Raw genomic sequence first — 21,658 nt, forward strand, 5'->3', positions numbered from 1 at the left:
ATGGTGGATGAACATGGAGAAGCAGATTGCCTCAATATTAGGCAATTTGGGCATGTGCAAAGTACAATGCAAGCTCCCTTAGACTTATTATTACTATTCCCCTCAGTACTCAGCCTTGAATGTTGTAGGTGCTTCATTTTTTTTAGCAAATTAGACTTTTTCTTGTTTTTATTTTGGTGGGAGGGAAAGATCTGGTATTTGGTTATATAGGAAGTTTGCTGGGTAACTGAGAAGTCTAGTGACTTGCCTGAGACTACATAGTTAGGATACCTAACATGCAGGACTTATCCAAGTCTCCAGACCTCTATCTGATGATGCCTCTTGACTTGAGCTTAAATGAATCAGGTGCAATACCCAAATAGAAACTGGAACAGTATCCTGGAAAAGATGGCACCTAGGTTGAGCCTTGAAGTTAGACAAAGATTTCAGTGGGCACCGATAAGAAGGGAGGACATTCCAGAGGTGCCAGAGGCAACTCATGACATAGTAAATGGAGCGCTGGACCTGGAATCAGGAAGATCTCAGTTAAAATCCAGCCTAACATGCTTACTAGCTGCATGAACCTGGGCACAGGTTCCGAACCTCAGTTTCCTAACCTATAAAATGGGGATAATAATAGTACCTAACATACAGAGTTGTTGTTTTGAGGAACAAATAAGATGATATTTATAAAAGCACCTAACAGTGCTTGGCTCATGACAGGCAATATATAAATGCTTATTTCCTTCTCTCCCTCCCCGTCAGAGAAGGATGATCTGGGTAAGTGTGAAAAAGCCAAAGAAAGGGAGATGAAATTAGGTATCAATTGTCTGGTTTGTCTGAAACATAGAGTTTGTATTTTATCCTCTGAGCAATAGGAGTTTGGAGCAAGGGAGTGAAACGGACAGATCTGTGCATTAGGAAGATAATCTTGGCAGCTTTATGAAGGACAGATTGGAGCATGAAGATGCTGAAGACAGGGAGATCATTTAGGCAGTTAATACAGTAATATGAGTGAAGAGTAAGAGAGTTCTGAACGAGGATAGGGGAAGTGGGAGTCAAGAATTGGAAATAGATGACAGATACATTGTCAAGTAGAATCCAGAGGACTTGGCAACTTCTCAAGTGTTGGACAAAATGATGAGGATGTTAATAAAAGGGGGATAATAATACTTGCTCCATCAACAGTACCTCAAAGAGGCATTTTTAGAATCTATTTGTTCATTTATTCCTTTACTCAAAAAACCTTTATGGAGCCCTACTCTCTACAAGGCCCTGTGCAAGGCATTAGGGTTCCTAAGTCAAAAATGGAACAGTCAGAGGGCAACTAGGTGGCACAGAGGATAGAGCACTGGCCCTGGATTCAGGAGGACCTGAGTTCAAATCCAGCTTCAGACACTTGACACTTACTAGCTGTGTGACCCTGGGCTAGTCACTTAACCCTCATTGCCCCACCAAATAGTCCCTGACCTCAAGAAGCTTGCATTCTAATAAGAGGAAACAATATGTACACAATAAGCATATTCAAAATATGCATAGAGTAAATAGGAAATAATTTCAGAGTTGGAAGAGCATTTAAGGGTTTGTAGAGCAGAAAGGGCTTCCTATAGCAGATGCCCCCTGAGCTTTATTTTGAAGTAAGCTAAGGACTCTCAGGACAAAATAAGAAGTGAGTGCATTTCAGTTGTGGTATTTAAAAAGGTTTTCTGGGTAATTTAATAATTGTATTAATCATGCCAGAATTTTTATAAATAAAAGGATGATCATTTGGCCATCTCTCTCTTGGTGGTGGGCTCACAGTTTATATGCCCTTTGAAAAGTACTGTTCCTGTGGGTGGCAAGCCACTCTGATTGGTTTAACAATTAATGAGAGAATGAATATCATAATGAGAAGTTGGGCTATATTCCAATAAGGGTCTTGCTACATGACTTGGATCACCCAAGTCGTAGACAAAGAGTTATCAATTTCCATATCACTTGTCTGACAGAAGGGAAATTCCACGTTTCCCCAGACCTGTCTGAGCAAACACAATGAGCAGGAATGAACCCATTAGCCAAAAGTTAGAGTATTCCTTTACCTTGCTGGGTAAATCTTCAAGAAATATTTTCCACACTGGTTGATTTCTGGTTAAGGAAGTAGAAAAGAGGAAAAACTCTGGTCCAATACAATAATTAAATTATTTAATACAAGAGAAAAAGACATGGAGATAGAATGTCACTTATAGGAAACGGTAAGTTTGGAAGAAAAGATAGCGATTATAGGGGGCAGCTAGGTGGCACAGTGGATAGAGTACTGGTCCTGGAGTCAGGAGGACCTGAGTTCAAATTCAACCTCAGACACTTGACACTTACTAGCTGTGTGACCTTGGGCAAGTCACTTAAACCTCATTGCCCAAACAAAAAACAAAAAACAAGCAAAAAACAGAGAACCTTAATTTGGAGCAGCTAGGTGGCACGGTGGATAGAGTACTGGTCCTGGAGTCAGGAGGACCTGAGTTCAAATCTGGCCTCAATTACTTGACACTTACTAGCTGTGTGACCCTGGGCAAGTCACTTAACCCTCATTGTCCTGCAAAAAAAAGAGTTAGAGAAGATAGAGATTATGAGGGAGCAGCCATTTGTAATAGTGTGAAAAGAAAATAGCAAGACAGATTTTGAAGGGATTTTAAATTATATGCAAGAGTTTTGTTTTTATCCCAGAAACACTGGAGAAGATTCTTGAGCTAGGGTCAGACCTGAGCTTTCAGAACATCATTTTTTCTTGTTTTCAATTTTATTGCTGCCTCTTGTTTTCCCATCAAAATTATTTTTTAATATAACACTCCCCCACCCTCTACACAAGTGGACAAATATTTTAAGAAGGAAGAAAACAATTGTCAAAATCAGCTGTCACTGTGACTACATCTGATAGCATTTGCAGCATTTTTGCACCCATAGCCTGTCTCCTGTCTGAAAAAGGAGAAAGACACATCCCCTAAACTCTTTTTGGTAGATCTGTGGAGTAGTGGCAAGAAAACCAGTAAGTGGCTACTTCCACTTATTTGGCCATAGCATTCATTGAAAAGCTATTCAGCAAGGATACAGCATTTGCTTGGGTAGATCCTGCCTCTATGTCTCCATGAAAAGTAATCCAGGCTATATAGGGTGAGGGCCTGAACAAGCATGTTAGCCATATGTGTAAAGAGAAAAGGAGGGTTTTGAGAGATACCGTGGACGTGGATGTTGAGTATGAAGATGAGAGAAGAGACCTCTGAACCTGAGTGACTGGAAAGATGTCTGTGCCTTCCACAGAGAAAGAAAAAGTCAGGAAAAGGGCTGAATTTATAGAGGAAAATAGGACTACGTATGGAAAGCCATTTGACAAACTATGACATAAATGAACAACAAGGTGCAAGACATGTTTCATCCATAGCTTTTTTTTTACTTAAATAGTAAGGGGGAAAACATTTCTGGATACACAGAAAAACACAAAATGAAGATTGTATATGAGATCTTGAATCTGAATTTCCTTCTGCTTGTATTGTTAAGTATATAATACTTTCTAAAGATTTCCTTCAAAACTATCCTGCTTTTCTTTGCTTCCTTCTGAATTCCTTTCTGTTTTCCTCTGCACACTTTTATAAAATACTTTAGCAACCCCCCACTTTTTTCCCGTTTTCATCTGTAAAATGATTTGAAGGAAATAGCAAACCACTCCAGTACCTTTGTCTAGAAAACCCTAAATGGGGTCACAAAATGTTGGAAATGACTGAACAACCCTTTTTTCTCCTCTTAAAACTCTCAAATCATAATCCATCTACCTTGGGGTCCTGAAGGTTGGAGTCCTTTGTTTTTGTTTTTGTTCTTAGCTTCTTCAATATCCTTTGAAAACATTAAGATGCTGTAGGAGGTAGAGTATTAGACTTGACCTCAGTACAACCTGAATTCATGTCCTATCTCAGATGATAACTATGTGACTTTGGGAAAATGGTAATGCTTCTCAGCCACAATTTCCTTGTTATTGGGATAATTATAGCACCTACTTCTGAGTTGTGAAGATCAAATAAGATAACATATGTAAAGTGCTCTTCTTCTTCTTCTCTTGAAGAATGTTAGCACTGCATCATTATATGATCCCTTCAGGTCGTTCAAATAAATTTTCCTTAGTAGATTTCTCTTGAATCTTGTGCTTACATTTCAAATTTCTACTGAGTATTATCTTTCCGTCTAAAATGCTTTAATACCCTCTATTACGTTAAAGATATACTCCCCCCATAAAATGATAAACAGCTTTCAAGGTAAGTTATTCTTTGGTGTATACATGTCTTTCAGCTTTTGGAATATTGTATCGCAAGATCTTCTCTCATTTATAATAGAAACTTCCAGGTGTTGTTTGGGTGATCCTTATTATAGTTCCTGGGCCTTGAATTCCTTTTCTCAGGATGTTTGCAGTCTTTTCATTTCTTTTCTTTTTTAAATGTGGGAACTCTGGATTTTGCCTATGATATGGGGCTTTGGGGGGTTCTAGTGGGTGTCTTCTGGTTCTTTTGGATAATTTAGATAATTTTCATTTATGCTTTGTTAAAATTTAACGTCCATATTTCTTTGCTTATTGTGGTTTTTGAGGAGTCCAATGAGTCTTAAATTATCTCTTCCTGATCCTTTTTCGAGTCTGATGTGTTATCAGATATCGTACATTTTCTTCTATTCTTTGAAATTGTGATTTTATTCTAATATTTCATGCTATCTCCATTTTGTCTATTCTAGTTTCCAAGGAGAGCATTACTTGGATAAGATTTACCACTTTCTCTTATAGGCTATCTATTCTCCTTCCAGTTCTTTCCTCCAGAGCATTTATTATTATTATCATTATTTTAATCTCTTGCTTCATTCCTTCTATATATTCATATAGTTCTTATAGAAAACTCTTTTTCTTTTCCTCTGACCCACCACTTGCAACTTTTACAAAATTACTTTTTCCTTCTTTGGAGGATTTGCTATAATTTTTGATACTGGTAATATGTTTTCTTTGTTTTTCTCAACTCTCCAGCTTTAGTTGCAGAATTAGGGCTTTTTGCTAAGGACAGATTCCACCCTCTGCTGCACTTTCAAGTCCTGTTTAATCTCTTCCTGCCTCCCCTGGGTCCTTTGACTGGTCTCACACCTCCAAGAGCTAGCCTCCCTCCCTATCCTCCCACCCAGATATTTGAGGTTCAGACTACTGGATCTTCAGGGCATTCAGAACAGAACACTAAGGATCTCAACAGCCTCCACCTGAGTTCTCACAGTGACATTACACTTCTTTGGTCACTGCTGCACCTATACTGGTAGCAGCCACAGTGATTGATACTGCTCCCTGTTATAGACTTAAAAGCACTCTGGTACTTCCTCAGAAGGGGCTCTTCTCTTTCAAAGCTGTGATATAGGGCAGAAAAACAAGCATAGATTATACTTGCGTTCTTGTTTGTACTAGAGAAGAAGCCCTTCTCTACTTGCTTTGAGAGGCTATAGGTTCAATTACTTGTACCAGCACTGGCTTTTCTACTGGTCCTCTTTTTTTTAATTGCTTTTGGACTGCTGGCTGATTTTTTTGTGCAGTTCCAGGTTAGGGAAAAAAAATATCCCTAATTCTAGTTTCTCATGGGATTTCTTGCTCATTATTCAATCTGATGTTAATTTCAGATATGTGCTGGAGTTAGTTTGGGGGACCTTGGGCAGCCTGTCTCCATTCAGGCAGCCATCTTCACTGGAAATGATAAATATTTCAGACAGGGACTATGGCATTTCAAGCTTAAAAAGCATATTTGAGGTCATCTATCCAACCCTCTTATTTTATAGATGAGAAAATTGAGGCTGATAAAGGGAAAGTAACTTATCTGAGGTCAGAAACCTAGTTTGTGGCAACAACTGGATCAGAATGCACAGCCCCTGATTCCTAGCAAAGGGTTTCTTTTTTCCACAGCACCTCAGTGTGAGATATTGTGTTGTTTAGATTTTTGAGAGTGTATCTGTGCTCACCCATATGGGCAGGAATAGTATCTTTATCTGAGAAATGAGGGGATTGGAGTAGGTGACGTCTAAGGTCCCTTCCATCTCTGACATTCTAACTTCCAAGGTCCCTTCAAGTCAAACATTTTATTACTCCATGAGTTTAAGAGTGCATCCCTAAAAATTCTGCTTACCTTTAGATTATCTCTCTCAGGTTTTTTGGCTTTTCTTTATATTCCCAACACTTAGCACAATGGTTGCCACATGGTAAGGGTTTAATGAATGTTTGTTGACTGACTGATTGACTTCCTACAATTAATTAGGAATGGGGGATCAGCAGCTAGGATACTCAAGATCTCAGAAAAAGTGAGCAGTTCTGTTTTATCTAAGAAATGACAACAACCATTCTCAATAGGATGAAGTGAGGGGCTGGGAAGATGTGACCAGTGAGAGTTAATGGAGAAGCTAGGTAGCTGCCCAATCTTCTGACTACATTTGACACCTTCATTACATGCTCATTTTATGGAATTTTCAGAGTTTCAAATGTAGTCATATTCAAGTAGACAATATGAAAAATATATCCCAGGACCATTGCAAATTCTTATTTATCACAGATTTTAGGACATCTGCCACTTCCTTTGTATGCAATAGTAGAATAGGGCTTCATACTTACCTAGGTACTCGATTTTCCAGTCCATCTCCATGAATTTTCATTGACTGTCCCCTATTACTGGAAGGCTCACTCTCTTTATCTTGGCTTTCCTGGAATCCTTCAAATCTCTCTAAAATTATGTCTTCTTCAGCTTCCTGAACACTAGTGCTTTCCCTTTTATATGGCCTCCAGGTTATCTTGTATATATTTTATTTGTACATGGTTGTCTCTCCCATTACACTATAAGTTCCTTCTGGGCAGGAACTGTTTTGTTTTGTTTTTGCCTTTCTTTGTTTTCCCAATGATTAGCACACCGTACGCTCTTACTAAATGCTTGTTGGTTTCATTACCTTTCATTTTATTCTCAGGAACTACTAGACTGGATGGATCAGGTGCCACTGAAAGGCTAGAATTGGGGATTGGGAAGGAGGATGAGGAAGATACTGTGCCTCATTTAGAAATATTATCCTTGGGGCATCTAGGTGGCCCTGAAGTCAGGAGGACCTGAGTTCAAATCTGGCCTCAGACACTTGATACTTCCTAGCTGTGTGACCCTGGGCAAGTCACTTAATCCCAATTGCCTCACCAAAAAAAAAAGAAAAAGAAAAGAAATATCCTCCTCTCTTCCCTATTTACGAAGGGAATGGAGGATGCCATTTCACCCCCGTCAGCCTCATCCCTAATGAATGACATATTGGGCTTTTCTTCAACTTAAGTCAACAAACATTTAATAAAAACCTCCTGCAAACAGAGCACCATGCTAGGTTCTAGGTGAAATTAATATGTTAAATGAGATACAGTCCCCGCCTTCATACAATGGAAAGAGATTTGGGAATCAGAAGACCTGGGTTCAAATCCCATTTCAGACACTTCCAATGTGACCTTAGACACATCACTTAAATTCACAGGGATTTGGTTTGCTCATCTATAAAATGGAGGGATTGGATTAGAAAGCCCCTATGGTCCATGCAAATCTATGATATGATGAATATAGACACATTAGGAAAGGATAGACCACTTCATGCAATAGGACTTTGCATTCACTGATAGTTTTGGGTGGTCAAGGCTGAGGATAAAGATAGGTGGTCGTTATAGAAGAGGAGCCAATATTTTTAGACACGGGCCTAACACCAGAAATGTTTTACAGGCAACCAAGCTCTTCTGAAAGGCCATTCATTCATTCTCTCTTCCAGGTCTCTCTGTCTATATGAGTTCTCAGAGGGGATACTTGAAAAGCACCTTCTCTAGGAATCTGGAGCTCGAGACTTGGAGGGGGGAGGGGTTGTGCTCATGTGTGAGCATACATATACATGCGCATGTGTATGTGTATGTGTGAAGATGGTGAGATTGCACTTACTTCCATTTGTGGGTCAGAGCCACCATCAGGCCCATTTGCTTAGACCCTAGCACCAGCCTCACGCTTTCCCTGCTGTTGCTGCTGTAAATCTTTGGATAGAAATCCGAGAAAAGCAGGTTAGAAGATTTGCGGCTTCAATTCTTCAGCATTCACAGCACTATACTTATGGTTCTTTACTTTCCAGCAACGGCATTTTCCACAGGGATTATACCTGGGGGAGATTTATGAATGAAACAGTGGTGGCAGCAGCAGCTGGTGGACTCTGGGATAATCCTATGATTTAGAGCTGGCCGCCAGGCTCATTCCCTTGCTCTCCAAAGACTATTCACTAAGCATGTACCCTAATCATCCCCTGGCAGATTTGTTGTCTTCTCTCTGGCTAACATGCTTGGGCTGCCAGAGGCTCTGACATGGGCTGGATCAGCCATTTCCTCCAGCTGCTTCCCTCTCATATTAGGCTTCAAAGCTGCCTGTCTGCCTGGCTAAAGAGAGAATGCTATAGTTTATTTAACAATTCAATGAGTAGCACTACCATGGATTCCTGACCTACTTCACACCATCTAAGGCTGCCAAAACTACTGTATTTTATGATTGTCTTTCCATAAAGGCATCATGGTAGAGTGAATACCCTGACCTCGGAGCCAAGAAGACCTGAATTGAAATCCTATCTTTGACCCATACTAGTCATATGACCCTGGGCAAGTCACTCAATTTTTCTTTGCCTCAGGCAACTCTTAAGGATTTTAATTTGCAGAACAGGTGCCAACCAGGATCAATAGAGAGAGTTTCTTCACCTGGATCTTCCTGTGTCAATAAAAGCACAAATCCAGTCCCTCTGTCGTAACCCAGCTTGGTGTCTCTTTCCCCATACACTAAATCCACTCCACACCAGAATTTGGTACTTGACATGTTCAACACCAACTGAATCTCATTTTAAATATTCATGATTCATAGATATGAGTCCTTCTTGGAGTCTACAAGTCTTCGGTATCATTCCTTTTTCACCCTTATCTGTGTTTTCCAGCCTATTTTGTACTGTATTCCCCTAAGCCCATCTTTGCATTGAAATCACTAAATATCAATCTAATTTGGAAGGTCTTATCAAGTCCTTCACAGAACTTCTCTACCTCCTCATTTTCTCTAACAAATGTTATCCCCAAGGTTACAATGATATCTATGGTAGGCCTCTTTGGCAATGCTTATCATGAGTTCTACAATATGAGATAGCTAGATATCCCATGATTCTTCTTGTTGCCTATGGACAAGCACAAACACCAAGCATAACAATTCCTTTGCCTCTCCAGGGAGAACCTATGGGCCATCCTTCCATTTAGATGCAACTTTCTTTTGTTTTCTAGTTCCACTTATACAAAGAACGTTGAATTTGCTATGATTCATTTCTTAAAATAATATTCTTGGTCACTGGACAAGGAGCTCATATCTAGAGCATAAACAATCAAGGTAATGTTTAGAGATGGTATAAGAACTGATTCCTGGCACCTTCTGCCACCATCACTGCAGAAGTGGAGTGGAGACAAACAGAACTGAGGACCAACATTCTGTATATTTTCCCATGGGTTGCCCTGGTCAAGTTATATGCCACATAGTAGTCAAGTTATTGAAAATGAGTCTCTCTAGAAGTATTTAGGTTGGTCTGCAAAAAGAAGACGCTGTCTTCTTCTCATTGTACTTAACACCTTCCCATCCAAGTAGAATGTTCTAAAACTTCCATTTCACTAGCACAGCTTTCTAGACCCCAGGTACTTTCCATATCAGTGTGAGGCACATGGAAGGACTTTTGTAAAGCATGTTCTGATTATACTGATGTTCTAATAATACTGTTATTAACTATGATTAAATGAAAGGCAGGAATATGCTTAAAAACAAATGTCTTTTTTTCTGAAAAGCAAAATATACTAGAAACTTTATTGATCTCATAATTTACCTAATCTTTAAGTTAATTACTAGAACCATTTACAGTATGTTACCCAAACCATATATAGTCCCTCATTTCCCATCCTCTCAAATGCCTTTTAAACTTATAAAGTGACTCAATTCAGTCTGAATATATGATTTTATCACCTTCTTGTTGGAAGAGCAAGGGATACATGAGTAGTATAAGATTTGGGCTTTAGAATGATGGAACTGGGGTGGCTAGGTGGTGCAGTGGATAGAGCACTGGCCCTGGAATCAGGAGTACCTGAGTTCAAGTCCAGCCTCAGACACTTAACACTTACTAGCTCTGTGACCTTGGGCAAGTCACTTAACCTCAATTGCCTCACAAAAAAAAAAATAGAATGATGGAACCAATTGGGGGCTTATTGATTCTCTCACTGCACAGGATAATAGTTCATTCCAATCTGTGGAGAAAGTGTGACTGTTATCATTTTTTTAAAATGTAGCTCGGGCAGCTAGGTGGCACAGTGGATAAAGCACTAGCCCTGGATTCAGAAGGACCTGAGTTCAAATCTTCTCTCAGACACTTGACACTTACTAGCTGTGTGACGTTGGGCAAGTCACTTTAACCCTCATTGCCCTGCTCCCCCCCCCAAAAAAAAAGTTAAAAGAAAGATGTAGCTAATTCATACCTGAGACCCCCTTCCCAAGTTAATAGCCTCCTAAGTTGTTCTTAATTAAGCCATGATGAACAAGGCATGGGGTTAATGATGGCCTGACTGACACTGATCACCCAAGACCAGTGAAAAAACTGAGCTGACCATTAATCCTCAGGAAATTCCCTTCACCATGACTATGATTGCTATTTGGAGCTTAAAACAAAGATTTTTTTTAAAAAACAGAGCTGCGTATTTGCCTTGTGTGGGAGATGGAGCCAAAATTGGCTTGGACAGGATGTTTCCAGAGAGCCAATGCTCTGTCCTCTTTTTGTTTGGACTGTCTGAATCATCTCTCAGCATCTTTCCCACACACATATACACACACACAGTGCTTCAAGTTATAATGCTTATTACCTAATAATAACTAGTTACCAAGTAGATACAGACAGGACAAACCTGTCATCCCCCCCACACTTTTCCACTGAAATAAGTGGAAATAGAAATATCTTGGTATCCCAAAAATATTCCCACCCTTTTAATGCCTAGTATTCTCCTGCAAAACCTTAAGGCTTTTGTCTCTATTTCAATGCAGTAAGTCATGCTTCAAGCTGTTATTAGTCATTAACACCTCAGTGTGAATGAGAAATCTGAGAAAATGGTTTGATGGGGCAGACAGTATGATGCCATCAATAGAGTGTTGGACTTGGATTCAGGAAGACCTTGATTTAAATTGTGCCTTCAAATGCTGGCTAATATTGTGACTCTAGACAAATCATTTACCCTTGCTGTTTCCTCATCTGTAAAATGGGAATAAGAGCACCTGCCCCCCAGAGTTGTTGTGAGGATGAGATAAGATGCTGACTGTCAGCTTAAAAGCTGATTTGGTAAGAGAACTACTCATGCCACCTAAGCACAGGAAATGGGTCCCAGAACAAAGAGACTAGGAAAGCTTATGATATTTTTTGTTGACTTCAGAGTTCTTCTGAAGAAAGGAAAAGGAGACCTCAAGGAGCTCACATTCTGATATATGCAGAATAAATTGAAGGTAATCTTAAAGGGAAGGCACTAAGATGGTAGAGAATAGGAGAATGGGGTAATCTTAGTTAGATGGAAAACAGGGGGACCAGAAAAAGTAAGATTTTAACTGAGTCTTGAAGAAGGTCAGGAAAACTATCATTCCAGTCATGAAGGACAGCCAGTGAAAAGGCATTGAGTCAGAAAGCAAAGAGTTCTGTATGAGTAACAGCAAGGAGACCAATGACATTGGATCAGAGAGTAAGTACAGAGAAGGGAATAAAGCATAATATTGAATAGGTAAAAAGGGGAAAGAGGATTTTTATTGGATCCTGGAGGTGATATTTTTAGGATGACATGGTCAGATTTGATCGTTAGGAAAATTACGTTGGCAGATGAGTTGAATATGGACTGGAATGGGGAGAGAGAGACTTGAGGCAGTGAGACTAATGTGCAGGCTAGTGCATTTGTCCAGTAGCAGGTAATGATGGTCTACATCAGGTAAGTAGGGAGAAAGGGATGTAAATGATAGATGTGAATGGAAAAATGATAAAACACCAAATTAGATAGATAGGGTGAGTATGAGTGAGAAGTTGAGGATGACAACAAGGTTACAAGCCAAGGTCACCAGGTCAGGCAAGAACACCTGAGTATACAATACCAATAATCTTAATAAATAATTCTTCTTGACTGTGTTTATTAATTCTAGTTCATTCATCATTAATTCTAGTTCATCATTATCAGCTAGTTCCATCTAGTTCCTTGTGAACAGAGGATAGCATTTTTCTGCCTCTAGATGACATGACCTATAGAAATTTACTCAAGACTCTTCCCAGATTTATAGATTTGACTTATCACAAGCAAGATGGATGTGTTCTAGGGAACTACATCCTCCACAAGACTGTGTGAAAATCTTAAAAGTGGAAGGGACTTTAGTGATCACCTAGTGCAATGCCTACCAACTTTGTTGTTATTACAGGGCTTCTTTGTTGTTGTTCAGTCATATCCAGACCTTTACGATCCCATTTGGGATACTGAAGTGGTTTGCCATTTCCTTCTCCAGCCCATTTTACAGATAAGCAAACTGAGGCAAAAAGTTAAGTGATTTGCATAGGGTCACAAAGCTCGTACAGAATCTGAGGCTAGATGTGAACTCAGGACTCCCTGACTTCAGGCTCAGCACTCTACCCACTGAGCCATCTAGCTGCCTTTATAATGATTAGTTAGCTAATAAGGCCAGTCAATTTGAATATCTGGATGGGCCAATCACCTTTGTTCTGTTCCACAGTTACGGACTACATAGCTAGCCGCAGGCAGACCTCTTCAATCAGAAAACATTTAAGCACCTACTATGTACCAAGGATTGTTCTAAGAACTGGAGACACAAAAGCAATAATGAAATAATCTCTGACCTCAAAGAGCTTACATTCTTAACAGCATGTACTGCTTGTCTCCCAGAGGGTTAACCAAGAGTCATTGTAGATTATAGGAATCAGTATAAAAATCCATCTCTCCCCTGCTACAAAACAAAACAGAACAAAAAATCTTGAAATATATGTTCTTCTGGGGGCAACTAGGTGGCTCAGTGGAGAAAACACTAGCCCTGGATTCAGGAGGACCTGAGTTCAAATTCAGCCTCAGACATTTGACACGTAAAAGCTGTGTGACCCTGAGCAAATCACTTAACCCTCATTGCCCTGCAAAAAACAAAAAACTGAAATATATGTTCTCCTGATGGTGACTCAGTATATAAACTTTACCCCATGCCCTTGCCTTTATGCTTAATGAATTGATGAGTAAATACCAACATATTATTAGTAAACTATTATTATTGCTATTATTAACAGTTCTTAAAAATCAATAGAGGCTTGCATTTTGATTCTACATTCGTTTTAACAAGAGAATATGAAAATAGGTAGGAAGACAGCATGATATATTAGAAAGAGTATTGTATTAGGAGTAAGAGACTCTAGCTCCATCTCTTCTAATGGTTCTCAAAGCTTCACTCTTTTTTTTTTTTTTTTTTTTTTTTTTTTAGTGAGGCAATTGGGGTTAAGTGACTTGCCCAGGGTCACACAGCTAGTAAGTGTTAAGTGTCTAAGGCCAGATTTGAACTCAGGTACTCCTGACTCCAGGGCTGGTGCTTTATCCACTGCGCCACCTAGCTGCCCCTCTCAAAGCTTCACTCTTAATGGTTCTTAATTTTTTTTTTCGGCAAAACCTTTACAGTAAATTTGCTTTTAATGATTTTAGTGCTTAATTCTAGTGGTACTAAACAACATAGAAGTGAATGCATATTGTGAACCTGCATGTAGGAATCTAACAGCATTGCAAAAAGCTTACTTAGCAAAAAAGGGATGTGACTATTCTCCATCAATAAGGGGATCATACCAACTATCATGACTCACCTCATAAGGTCTTACACAAAAATTTTTATTTTACCTTGTGGCATTAGGGGATTTTTTTTTTTTTTGCTTTATCACGCTTACAGTTAAAATTCAAGAGTTTTGCTTTGAAATTCACAATGCTTGCTTTGCAAATGCCTTTGTGATTCTGTCAGCACTGGGGGAAACTTTTTTTTGAACACTTGGTAACATTGTGCACACATTGTGGCGCTTATATTTGTGTTGATTCTGCATTTGGGATTTGAAAAAATAGACTAAGCCCATGGATGTTTATTTCATCATCACTCTTGATCATTAACAACTTTGCTTTCTTCTGTATCCCAACTTCCTTATTTTATTCAGTTATACATAATAGATATTTGTGCAATAAATATTTATACTTTGGGAGGTTGTTTTTGGTTTTCGTTTTTAAACATGAGAGTACATATACACAAGGCAACCTGGCTTAATGAATAGAGCACTAGGCTTGGAGTCAGGAAAACCTGGATTAGATTCCACCTCTGATTATTATTAGCTGTGTGACTGTGAAAATCACTTAGTCTCTAGGGGGCTTAAATCATTCCTTAGGGCATATCTACTAATCTGCAACAGTGGAGACAATTTCCACACTGGGAATTCCTTACAGCAATAAAGTAACAAATCTTTTGAACATTTACACATAAATGGCTGCTAATCATTTTAAAATAATAAGCTAAGACAGGACAACAAACAACTGATTGTATTTCGCACATCTGGGGACTCATACAGTTATTGATTCTAAACCCAGAACAAATTTTTGGCAATAGAATTCATTTCAACCAATCTCCAGCAGTCCTAATTGCCAACATTACATTTGACCGACAGAGTAAAATAGTGGATGTGGGTTTGTTGTATGTTCTTGTCCTTCATTATAACTTATTTTTCCCCAAAGAACCTCACCTCTCCTACTCCAACCCCCATTGCACAGAGTTCATTTTGAAGAACAATGGATTTAATGATCTCCAAGGTCACTTAAAGATGCTAGATGTTCTAGCTTGCTGGGTCTTTTCCATATTTATTTTGGGGAGAAGGCATAAATACAACTGCATTGTTAAAATTATTCCTTATAGCATGTTTCTCACTTTTCTCCATTGCATCTAGGAGCTATATTCCCAATCCTATGATGCTGTCGGTGTGATGTTTGCTTCCATCCCTGGATTTGCTGATTTTTATTCTCAGACGGAAATGAATAACCAAGGAGTGGAATGTCTGCGCTTGCTGAATGAAATCATTGCTGACTTTGATGAGGTAAACCCCAGGACTCTAGGTTTTATTGTTAAATACCAGGGCCAAGATAACTTAATGTTTATAGGATAATCAGCTATCCAGGTTCATTCATTGGGTCAAAACAGAATATAGGACTCCAGTGGTCCATGAAACATAATACAGCATATTGCATACTGTAAAAATATATGCACACATATATATTTTTCCTCTCATGATCAAATCAGAGAAAGCAATACACAATTACATAGAGGATACATTTATCTTGTCAATTACAAGAGGATGGCCATTATCTCAAACCATGACAATAAACACACAGGGGCCTTCCCAGTCATCCATTCATCACACTCTAGGTATTCTATCCAACTACCTACAAATACCCAGCAATCCCTTCTGCCCCAGGATACTCTTTACTCCCCATGCCTGCTTTCCAGATACACACAGTGACATCCATTATAACTTTACCCAAGGTAGAACCCCTACGGATAATGATAACTTAGCAATGCTTATTCCTCAATGACTAACATTCTTCCTTTCTATCATACCTTCCCCATCCCAGTGACTCTGAACTTTGTTCTTTGGAGAAAACATTACAAATATGAATGAATGAATGAATAGCAATTATTAACTATTTTCCATATACTGTACCAAGGACTGGGAATACAAATGAAAAAGTGGGGCATTTCTAAAGTCAAGGAAAACGTACATTTGATTGGAGGAAACTATATATATATACACATATACATATACATACATACATATGTATGTATGTATATGTATATGTATATATATATATATATATATATGGAAGGCAGGGAAGGGGAATGTTTTCATCTAAGAAGTAACAAGGATAATGAATGGAGCCTAAGGGAATTGATCAACATTCTCTTTCCAGTAACAAGTGTAGTAATTACTTGATTAGAATTCCCATGGCAAGGGGTTTGGGGGGGCGGGAGAAGAAGGTAGAGGGAAAAATGCAAGAAGATGGATTTCAGAGGATCATTTGGTCGGGAATGGCTAGACAGAGTGGGCTTTGTTCTCACTTAACCATCAGGACAGCTGGGTCCCAGGACAGAAGTGACACCTGAGTAGATTAAGTTGTCATGGACTATGGAGGTCCAGTAGTCTAGAGGATGCAACAGCAAAGCAGCTGGTAAGAAAATGACCAGGGTGGATGGCTACATGTAGTGGGAAACAATGTCTGGTCTGGGACCAACCATTAGTTAGTAAGTAATAAACTAATCTCCATAATAACTAATACTTATTAATAAACTAAACTCTGATCTAAAAAGCTTTTGTGATATACCTACTGCATGCAAGGTATTCAGATATGCACTGGATATACAAAGACAAAAATTAAAATAGTCCCCACCCTCATGGAGTTTATATCCCACTGGGCAAATGCCATATGTAGATAGATAAATATTGTCATGAAGGGGAACACAGGTGTCCTAGACCTCTGGAAAACCTCTTGTGTATGACTGGAACAACAGAAAGCAGTGTGCAAAATAAGGATTCTGGGAAAAGAGAAAAGTTAGTCCAAAAGTACCTATCATAGCTGTAAAAATGAATGCAAAGGGGCAGCTAGGTGGCACAGTAGATAAAGTACCAGCCCTGGATTCAGGAGTACCTGAATTCAAATCCGACCTCAAACACTTAACACTTACTAGCTGTGTGACCCTGGGCAAGTCACTTAACCCCAATTGCCTTACCAAAAAAAAAAAGAAAAATGAATGCAAGACAGACTCCTCAATGTATTTCCCCTCTAGACCAGTTGGTAAAGAGCTATTCCCTGTAGTCATGGTAGGCAAAGTCCAAGTTTCTGGGCTATGAATCACAGCTCAATCTCATGCTGTTCCTCTAGTAAAGGGGCCAAAAGTTCTATCATCTTCTTCCCAAGAGGTTAGTTCTGATCCAGCACTCCCTCTTCTCTCTCTAGCTGGCTAGAGCCCAGGCCCTTCTGCTTTCTAAAAGATCGGCTCTGTGCAGTCACTCCCCTCTCCCTCTTTAGAAGGCCGAATCCCAGGATCTTCTTCTCTCCAGATACTGGAGAAGTGAGAGGCAATGTGGTAAAGTGGAAGGGGGGCCTGAATTCACAGTCAGTGGAACTGAGTCAATATCCTGCCTCTGCTACTCGTTAACCTCTTTAGGTCTCAAGTTTCCTGAGAAAAATGTAGAGTCATGAGACATACTCAGAGCATGGTGAGTAATCCAGTTCTGTTGAATCATAATAGAATATGATTCATAGGCCTATGTACATATAAGATAAGACTGGAGGGATAGATTCAAGCCAGATTGCAGAAGACTTTGGATGCCAGGATAAGCAAGCATAGTGAACAAATATCTTTTTAGAACAATCAATAGGGCATCCCCCTACAAGGGAAAAGTCAAAGTAACCACAGTCCTGTAGAGCTCCTTCCCATAGTTATTTCTCTAACAAAGGACCAGAGGGTTTTTTTCCCATTTCATTATTCATTTCTGATTATTTAATTAATAAAAGGTCTAATTAAGGACTGCATTATACCACAAACACTTTCAGTTGAATAATGCATTAGGCTTGCGGCACACATATTAAATGAAATATCATGGTCCCTTGCTAACTACTAATCTACTTCTGGTAGATAGATGCAATTTGCAGTAACCCAAGTCTGGCCCACAGCCAAATGACTTTGCATCAAAGGAGATCATGCCAAATGATTCCATAGCAGGGGAGAAAGCTGGAGGAACACGGGCATAGGGAAGGAGATTACATTATTTCGAATATTTTCATCTACAGTGCTGCTCCACAAGCCCCTGCCAGCAGCACCTGAAACAATAGGTCAGATTCAATAATAGCTCATATTTAGGTAGTGCTTTCCAGACCACAACCCTAGGACATATGTTGGGCAAGAATTGTTATTCCCATAAGATGGAAGCAAACACTGAGGGCTAGAGAGTTCTAAGTAAATTTCCCAAGGAAAGTAAGTGTTGGAACTTCGACTCAAACCAAGTGCTTTTTCAAATACTCACACTGACCCTGGTAACTACCCTCCTCCTCTTAGACACTCCTTCCTTCCTTAGCTTCCATGACACTGATTTCCACCAACTACCATGATTTAAATATTGCCCTTTCCATGTGGGTATCTCCAAAGGCTTTGTGTTGGGCCCTCTTTCCCTTTCTTTTGAGACTGCAGTAATGTAATGCAGTGCATAGAGCTGTAGGCCTGGAGTCAGGAGAGTGAGTTCAATCCAGCTTCAGATACTTACTAGCTGTGTCACCACTTAACCTTGGTTTGCCCCAGTTTCCTCAGTTGTAAAATGAGGATAATAATAGTACTGACCTCAACAGGATTGTAGTTAAGATCAAATGAGACATTTGTAAAGCACTTAGTACAGTCCCTGGCATATAGTTGGTGCTATATAAATGACTATTCCCTTCCCCTAATTTCTAATCCTATATAGCATCCATCTTGTCACCTCACCTGCCATAACAGCTGCCTCCCTCCACCCCCAGAATAACCCCTTTCAGAACAGAAGAGGGCTATTATCTTTCCCCCTGAAGGTGACTTCCAGAGACCATGTCCCCATTAACTTAGAATTCTTATCTTACCTGGATCTGAGCCACTGGTCCCTGCATCTCTACCTTTCCTACCTCTGCCCCACTACACCCTCACTTCCTACCTCTTGCTCTTCTCATCATTATCACATCAACACACAGCCATTGTTTTTTTAAATTTTTTTTTGGTGAGGCAATTGGGGTTAAGTGACTTGCCCAGGGTCACACAGCTAGTAAGTGTCAAGTGTCTGAGGCCGGATTTGAACTCAGGTCTTCCTGAATCCAAGGCCAGTGATTTATCCACTGTGACACCTAGCTGCCCCTCAGCCATTGTTTTTTTGAAGGGACATGTCATCAATGGCCATATTCCTATACTCACCATCTTTATGACTTCTTACATGAAAACTCTCTTGCTTAAATACCACTCCCTTATATGTATACTCTTCCTTACTAGAATATAAACTTCCTGAGGTCAGGAACTATTTCACTTTGTATCCACAGCCTATCAAAGTGCTTGGTATATAGATGGCACTTAGTAATTCTTTTATTCATTCATTTTTCTACATTCTACTCCTTTTGCCTTGTCATTCATATGGTTTATCATAGCTACATAGATGATTCCCAAAGCTCTATATCCAGCCCTAATGTTACTCCTAGATTGCATTCCCACATCACCAGCCACTTGTTGGACATTCACTTTGGTATCTCAATTTTACCAGGCCTCAAATGGAACTCATCATCTTTCCCCATAAAGCTAGCCTTCCTTCAAACTGATCTCTTTTTGTTTAGGATACTATTAATCCTTCTAGTCATCAGGACTGTAACTTTAGAATTACCAGGGAGTTAACTCATCTTCCATACTCCACCCCTTTTCTATTCTCATATGGCCACTAGCCTAGTTCATATAGTCATCATTTCTCATGCATATTAGTCTAAGACTCTCCTCCCTGGTCTCCTTGCTTCTAGTTTCTGCTCTTTCCATCATCATTCCCATCATCATTCCCCTGATCAAAAACTGCCAGTGGTTCTTTCTTGGCCCTAACATAATATGCAAACTCAACTTGACTTTTCTCTGCTATCTCTATGCCAAAGGCATAGAGCTCTCCCACATGTCTGGAATATACTCCCTTTTCTCAATATCCTTTGCTTCTCTCAGGCCTCAATTCAGCATTCATGTCACCTCCTACATGAAGCTTCCTCTCATGCCCTTCTACTTGGTAGTGATATTCCCTTCGTGAAACTTCCTTGTATTTACTTATCTACATACATATTATATTCCTCACTAAAATACAAGTTTTTTTCTAGGGCACAGACTGGTTTAGTTTTGATTTCCTATCCCCAGAACCTAGCAGAATGTCTTGAACATAATATGTGTGTTTGATATCTATTTGTTACTGCTTCCTTCTCTAATAAAAAAACAAGAATTTAGTTTCATAGAATCTCAGAGATGGAAAGGGCCTCAAAAACCATCAAGACCAACTCATACCTGAATACGTCAACCAGTGAAGTCAACAACCATTGATAATGACTCCCCTCTACAGTATACCTGGCAAGTAGCCATCTAAACTTGGCTCAAAATGGGAAATTAGGCATATGGGTCAGCAACAACTGTTATTTTTGTAAACATCTTTTATAAAGGATACTAAGGTCCATGGTATTTTTCCAGGAACTTAGCATCTTCTCATCTATAAGATATCTAAATAATCAGTCCCATAACACTGTTGAAACTGTACTATCTACAGAGTAGTGTGCTATTAAATATATAACAACCAGGTCTCCAAAAATGCAGGACATGTTTAAGTTTAAATCTACATTATTCACATTTTCTCCATCACTTTCTTAAGTCTGGACAATCAACAGAACAATAAATCAAGCCCTGATTTGTAGGGTGTACCAGCGTTCACACTAAAAATTTAACAATTGGTACTAGCAAACTGGTATGAGCTGGCTCCTTTCCCTTTTGAATGTCTATTTAGTCTCATCTATCACCTCTTGTTTTTGTTTTCTCTAGTGCTATTTCTATTCTTTCTCATACAGCACACCAGTGATTTGCCATTTCCTTCTCCAGCAGATTAAGGCAAATTGAGGTTAAATGACTTGCCCAAGATAACACAGCTAGTAAGTGTCTGAGGCTGGATTTGAACTCAGGTCTTTGTGACTACAGGACCAGTGTTCTATCCAACTGAGCCACCTAGCTGCCTCAAGGAAGAGCTATTGTTGTTTGTCCTTCATTCTTGAAGAGCACCATGACATCTGGAGGTGATGTCATGACTTGCACTGAATTGGATATAAGTGAGAAAAGGCTGTGCAAAGTCACTAGCCTCACTCCCTCCTCATATGGGTCCATCTCCAGTCATCCTGATGTATTTCTTGCCACTGGACCCAGATGTCTCTAGAAAAGAGAGTGAGATTGGTGACCTTGCCCAGTCCTCCCTCACTTAAATCCAATTCAGTGCAAGTCACAGCATCCCCCAATGTCATGATGCTCTTTGAGAACAAAGGACAAACAACAACAATAACAACACATCAGACACTGTGGTATTAGAATACAAATATGGTGGCTCACTCTAATTGATGAAGAAGAATTTGTTATTAATGTATTTCTATTTTCATCTATTTGTAATTCCCTTCCTCTTTAAATACTCTGGTGATAATCTGACTTAATTGTGTCTCTCATCAATCTTTCTCTAAACTTGTTTTTCTCCCTTCTCTTTCTGTTTTATGAAGCAATATACCTCATGATCTTCCATCTTCTATTTTAGGATTTTGCAAATGAATTAATGTTCTAGACTGGTTCTCTCATTGGCTGCTATATCATTTTCCTGAAAATATGGTTTCTGTGATCTTTTGATCTTATTGCTGTTATAAGTTTCCAATTGTTACTTCCATAAGAAATAATGATAGTCCTGTGGTCATGGGTGATCTTTTGGTTATTTCCTATTTTTCAGTGTT

General features: G+C 39.3%; 1 protein-coding gene across 2 annotated transcripts in view; it reads left to right on the forward strand.

Moving 5' to 3' along the window:
- The window catches only part of ADCY8 (adenylate cyclase 8), a 373,977-nt gene that overhangs the window by 322,759 nt on the left and 29,560 nt on the right, over positions 1–21,658 (forward strand). For both annotated transcript variants that reach the window (XM_043978000.1, XM_043978001.1), the window contains one exon: positions 15,049–15,195. In XM_043978000.1, the coding sequence (XP_043833935.1) occupies positions 15,049–15,195 (147 nt within the window). The remainder of the gene's footprint in view (positions 1–15,048; positions 15,196–21,658) is intronic.

This window comes from Dromiciops gliroides, chromosome 1 (genome assembly GCF_019393635.1).
Source record: "Dromiciops gliroides isolate mDroGli1 chromosome 1, mDroGli1.pri, whole genome shotgun sequence".
In the NCBI taxonomy this organism is placed as follows: domain Eukaryota; kingdom Metazoa; phylum Chordata; class Mammalia; order Microbiotheria; family Microbiotheriidae; genus Dromiciops; species Dromiciops gliroides.